We start from the raw sequence: 6,316 nt of genomic DNA, 5'->3' as shown, positions 1-6,316 counted from the left end.
TATATTTAGTTATATACATATACTATTCTCTCATATTTTAACACTTAAATAATGTTCATATTCAACAATAAATAAATAGGCTTCACTCTTTTAACGGGAATTTGTTGTATTAAAGCTTTGCCCCAAAATATAAACATTGCAGATTTCTGCCAAACTTATAGACATCAGATGCTATATATTGAAAAGATTATGCGACAGTATGAAATATTATAAACAGTAAACGCCTTTCTTTTGAATCAATAAAAATTGTAAGGGTCCTGCAAAAATCTTTAATCTTGCCCACAATTTGCCCTAAAATATCAAAAATCAATTTTTATATTTTCCATTTTTTTGTTTTTTTTTTTTTTATTTAATTGCAGTATTGCATTTAAAAATAAACGCGCTTTTACTAAAATATACAAACACCGCTACACAATGGCATTGTACATCCGGGTTATTTAGACAAATCTCCACCACCGCATGACAGCCAATTTCGAAATGTAATTTATTGAAAAGTTTTCGCACAAACTGCTTGGCTTAAACAAATAAAATGTATGTGGCAGTTTTGTAGACAGTTTTTCATAGCAAATTTTCGCGAATATTTATAATGGCAAAATGTCACATCGCAGCAACGCCCAGTTGCCTTTTGTGCGATTTTGTTTGAAAAAAGATCATTCGCAGTTGTGACGTTTGCGCTCGTATGTACATTAGGTTTTTGTTTTTGAACAATTAATTCCCAAGCCTGGATCGGCGAGGTAGTACGGGGCTCTAAACCTAATTTTTCCATGAAATTCGAATTTTTTTGTATTTATCTCGTAAATGACAAAAGGTATAGATAAAATGTAAGTGACAAATTTGTAGGATATTGTATTTGCTATTAAAAAGTTCCAAGCTCAAAATCGCTGTCATTAATACTTCTTGAGATATTCAGCTTTTTAAGTAAGACTGTATGCAATTTTCATAGATTTTTTAATACATACCATCTATAAAAACCCATTTCTTAATGTTAATATTAAGGGCTAAAATTTTCAGAGAATTTTGTTTAGGGTATTTCCAAGGAAAATTAATAGTTCAAAAAAAAAACACGCTAATGTACATATCCATATAACGATATATATATATATATATAATGTGTAAATAGGTACATATGTATGTGTCAATTTGTTGTTGTTCTCATGTATGCTAGTCAACGCGTGGCATTTTCTTCTTTGTGTTCAGCAAATACAAACAGGAAGATTTGCGTCATGCTTATTGTTGTAACATTTAAACGCAGAGTAACGCATAAATAAATTGAAAAACCAAAAAAAAAAGTAATAACAACAATAAACACAAGTCGAGCAAATAATGAACTTGTCTTGTATGCGTTGACATTTACCGGCTGCTTTGGCGCCGTCACCCAACTGATGGATCGATGAACCGCAAATGATATATAAATGATCGTTTGTATATTATATAAACAGCGTATATATGTACTTGTGTTTACATATGTAGCTTCTTAAAAGCTCTGTAATTAATTTTATTGAGTCTGGGGAAATTTAAATTGCATAATTGCCATTTATTGAATAGATAGTCATAATAGAAAAGAAAGCACACAAACATTGGCTCTCAGTTGTTATAGTGTTGTTGTTGAAAATAGTCTGCTTAATGGCAGCTAGTCAAATGAAAAGTATTGTTTCAGCTAAACAAAATTAGTGTAGAATATTTTTGTGTATTAAATAGAAGCTAATTAATAATTAAATACCTTCAGCGGTTTACTGTTATGACCCCAACGTAGCTGATGCCGAACGGGCACCAAAAATGTTGGCATTGAGTTCTGAAAGATTTATTTATATACAGTTTTATATGCAGCTCATTACAATAAATAGCGGTTTTGTCATAAAATACTTGTTTATAAACTTCTAAAACTATTTATTTTTCATAAAACTAAACAATTCGAAAATGATGGGAAATTGCGCAGACATCAGTTAAAATATGGGAGAATATTATTTAAATTGGAGATATGATTTGTCGTTTGCATATGAAATTTTTGAAAAATATTGAAACAATGGTTATAAAATGTGAAAATTTTTCTAAATCATTTTATATTCTTCTCAATGATTCCAACTACAATAATATGGTAAATTTGAGCTATATGTATAGTATGTTATTTATTTTATCAATTTATTCTAATTGCAAATATAAACAGGTGAAAATGCTTCTCAATATTTTATTTTCTAATGTCAGCCTTCATACTTTTTTTTATAAGGGTGGCAACCTTCTCATTTTATGTTTTAAATAATATGATTATTATCACAGCCGTGCTGTTGTCGAACCTATTTAGGGTTCTACATGTCTTATTTCGATTCCTTGAGGCTAATGACTAACGTATGAGAAGATTTTTCTTGTTCGACTTCTGCTCGGGTGCTTGAGATTGCTTGTCCAACCCAAGTTGTATGTTTTCCGGTGTGAAGTGTGGCTATGATGACTACTATTAGCAGAAATTATTTAGTTTTGTTTCTTGGTCGATATCGAGATCAGAATTTTGCCGAGTTAACCCGACTGTCTTGGGAATGGATTTATGGATTTCGGTCTCTGCATTTGATGAACAGCCTCTACTCTAACTTATCATTTCAGGAGATTGTTAGCAAAACCCTCAATTTTCAAACCATGCAAAACGAGATATGACACCGCTTTTATAACATTTTCTTATCACAGGCAAACTTATTTGGCTTCTTCTTAAGAAAAAATATTAATTTCGTTTCATTAAAATCTAACCTTTAAAATTAAGAATCGGCGGCTCTCCAATAACATGGTTCTCAGAAGAATAAGTTTACTAAGCTGTATATTTGCGATAAGAAATAGAATTTGCTTTTCAAAGTTAAATAAAAATTACAAATTAAAACCAATCCAAAACCGAAATAATAAAAAAGAAATGGAACATATAATTTCAGCCTTATTTTTCGGCTACTTTGAAGGTGGTCAGAATCTTACCAAAACCTCGCAGCTATTTTGTTCCTTAAAATAAGTCTGGAATTTCATGTGTAAGGAATAAAATAACTTCCAGTTCCTGGTTAAATGCTGACCATCCTAAAAGTAATGCCTATTCCGATAATTTGATCTTTATTGAAGATCACTATAAATTACTATTTAAACGATGATAGTTTCTCAACATTACACTATTATTGTAATTGTTGGTTGAAACTCGTTTGGACCATGTTTTTTGATGAATTAAAACTTTACTTTTGTTTAGCTCTTTCAACAATTTTCATCCACCATGTAAAAGAACGTCGCTTATTTAAAATTATGATATATATATTTTAAAAGGTCACACAAAGTTATGTCTGGCGTATATGGAGGCTGTGACATCGTTACAGTCTTGTTTTTGACAAAAAGTTATCGCGTCTAACCTGAGCGGCTGCTAAGAGGCATGGCCTAAAGAATGATAGAGTAATCTAGCTGTGGTATGTAAAATTGTTTGCGCTTTTACATCTCATTCCCAAAAGTCGCGAACAAGTTTTTATTTACACACAAAAGCAGTATTTGGTGTTAAGATTGTCGCTTTTTCTCTAATAGCTTTCTTTTTTTTAGCAATCATATTTATTTATTTATAGGACGCACTTTTCTTCTTCCATATAATGTTTTACCCCGAAATCTAAGATTGATTTTGTTTTATAACTTTTCACTTTTTTGGGTCGTTTTTACAGATATGCGCCAATATGAGTAAAGAGGGTATGTGGGCTTACAGGATTTAAAAAATCGTTGTTTTACTGTCTTATTAAATTCTACAACTAAAGTATTGTCTTAAATTTTCAAGTTGATCCGAGTAATAGTTTCGGAGATATAGTCTTGAGAACTTGTGCCCTTGAAGCACCGTCTTTAAAAGCGTTTTTCTCGAAACTGTGTTTTCAAAGTCATGTGGCAAGATTTCTCAAGAACTACTTAAGTGATATTCTTGAAATTATGCACATGTCTTTGAGATACAATCTTAAAGACTTCTCCTAAGGATTTATTTGTCCGATTACAACTATTTGAAATTGGCGAAATTTTAATTTTTTTTGTTTTTTGTAAAAATGTCTGCCAAAAATGGAAATTTCTGTCTTTTCCTTCGCTCTAAGCTAAGGTTTTAACTAAAACACATGTTATTCACTTTGGATGATCCTGTAAGAAATTATCCTGCCAACGTGAGCGCATCCTTTTTCCGAGGGGTCACCGGATATGGTGTCGCAATGACAGAGTTTTAACATTTTTTCCCCCAAAATATCAAATTTTTTTTCTTGTTTGTAACAATAAAAACTTTTCATAAAATATTTAATTTTTTATATGAGAAAAAGGCTCATGTAATTCCTTAACAAATATAATTTTATTATTATTATCGAAAATTTTCCAAAAAAAAAAGAGGTTTTTAAGTCTGAAAACATGCTCTTTTCATTGTAAATCGAATAGTTCAAAATTCGCTCAATATTTCGAAGGCTACACTCATAAAAATATCGAAATTATTTTTAGTATCGACTAACATACCATTAACGACAACACACCGTCAATCGAAACTACTATCAATTTGAAAAATTGAAGTCACTAGTTTTTTATGGTGCAGATTCTCTTAGTTATTTTTTACATTATTTTGATATTTATTGTTGTGAATTGCTCCATTTTTTATTTCAAAATACAGTTGAAAATAAAAATATAGCGAAAATCTTAATGCCTTACTGCTTAGGACGATTATCTTTTTTGGTTTAGGCTGATTTATTGATTTTCTGCTTTCAATATTTCTTAACATTTTAGTTCAAAATATTTATTTTAAATTTTTTTCACAACATTTTGTTTGATTTCGCTGATTTTTTGCTTAATCAAAAAGAATTTCAAATAGCTGCCGCACAACACCTTGTTCTTTGTTCATTGAACCCACAACCAAAGCGTGTCCATCACAAAGCAAAAAAAAAAAAATAAATAAAAATAATTAAAATGAGAAAACAAAACATCTGGCTCAACAACGCGCACCTGCCACAATTCGTTACACACCCATTTTCACACATATCTAGAAATATGTACACCACCAGATGCCAACACTTGCAAACTATAATGATTTTACCGTTCGCTTCAATACACTTGTCTTTGAAATTGTCCATTGTACACAACACCAGCAGCTTTACAGCTCACGTGCCACCCTCCCAAATACCCATACACACCTCCACACATATACTCACCTCAATGGTGCGCTCAAAATACTCGAATGCCAACGATGTTGTCTTTGCCGCCGCCAAACTGTCAACACTTTGTTCATTGATCTCATGCAATTGCTTGCTAACACTATCCAGACTGCGATTAATATCGCACAGATCCATTTTGAATTGTTCCAGCTTGCCGAGTCGCTCCAGACGCGACATTCTCTCACTATTGCCCGCCTCGAAATGAAGACGCAAATTCTCCAGCAATTTCAGTATGCGATCGGTGTCGATTTCGCGTGCGCCCGGCGGTTCCAGTGCACGCACGCGATCGATCAGCAATTCGGATTGTGTGATTAACGATCTAAATTTATCCATACAAGTATCGCGGAATTTCTCATGCTCGGCAATGGTGCGCTCAATATCAGCCACGTCACCACCGCTACCGCCCAACTGGCTGTGTTGTTGCTGTTGTTTGGCGAAAAAGTCATCGATGTTGCGTTGCAGTTCGGTGATCTCGGCCAAGAATTTCAATATGTTCTCTAGCAGCGTTTTGTAGTCGTAGCGTATGCCCTCTAATTTGGATTTCAGCGATCGCAAATTGCTAATGACCTGTTCGATTTTTTGCAATGATTCGGGATTTTTCGTTTGTATGCCGAGCGTGGTGTGTATGCGATGCTGGAGCTCGTCCTGCGCCTTGTCGATGTCCTGCAGCACATGTGTGAGCTTATCGCTGGTAATCGTGTGCAATTGACGCGCATCCAGGGAGGATGAAGTGAAAACTGGATACAGTTGTGTATCCACTTGGGTTGTCTTTGTGGCCGTCTGCAGTTGATTGTTGTGCGTGAAATGAAAAATATGATTTTTTTAGTGTATATGCGCAATTGGCGTGAAAATTGTTGAGTGAAATGCTTATGTCAATTTTTTTTCTTTTTTGTACGATGTTTGTTTATTTTTGAGTTGTTTAAAAAAAAAATTGTTTTTGTTTATTTCTGGCATTTTATGGTTTTGCTTATGTGCAGGTTTGGATTTTATTATTACTAATAATTTTTTGTAATTTTCTTTTTCACTTTTTGTTTTTGTAATGACTTTAGTTTTATTTCTCAAATATTGTTGTTTTTGCGTTCGCATTTTCTTTAGAGAATTTAGTTTTAAATTTTCTATTTATTTATACTTTTTAAATTTTATTGTTTTTC

General features: G+C 32.6%; 1 protein-coding gene and 1 long non-coding RNA gene across 10 annotated transcripts in view; one reads left to right on the top strand and one right to left on the bottom strand.

Annotated features, from left to right (window-relative positions):
• The window catches only part of LOC108969569, a 319,863-nt gene that overhangs the window by 147,211 nt on the left and 166,336 nt on the right, over positions 1-6,316 (top strand). The window lies entirely within an intron of this gene.
• LOC108969561 (titin-like) overlaps positions 1-6,316 on the bottom strand; it is a 259,294-nt gene that overhangs the window by 115,392 nt on the left and 137,586 nt on the right. For 4 of the 8 annotated variants that reach the window (XM_018934354.1, XM_018934361.1, XM_018934355.1 and 1 more), the window contains 2 exons: positions 5,163-5,945; positions 1,721-1,792 (listed from right to left, as the gene is read on the bottom strand). In XM_018934354.1, coding sequence (XP_018789899.1) covers positions 1,721-1,792; positions 5,163-5,945 — 855 coding nt within the window. The remainder of the gene's footprint in view (positions 1-1,720; positions 1,793-5,162; positions 5,946-6,316) is intronic. The other 4 variants (XM_018934356.1, XM_018934359.1, XM_018934360.1 and 1 more) reach the window with 1 other exon arrangement.

The sequence above is a fragment of the Bactrocera latifrons genome, unplaced genomic scaffold (assembly GCF_001853355.1).
Source record: "Bactrocera latifrons isolate USDA-ARS-PBARC rearing strain unplaced genomic scaffold, ASM185335v1 scaffold_258, whole genome shotgun sequence".
NCBI lineage: Eukaryota > Metazoa > Arthropoda > Insecta > Diptera > Tephritidae > Bactrocera > Bactrocera latifrons.
This window is presented reverse-complemented; position numbering and strand designations above follow the sequence as displayed.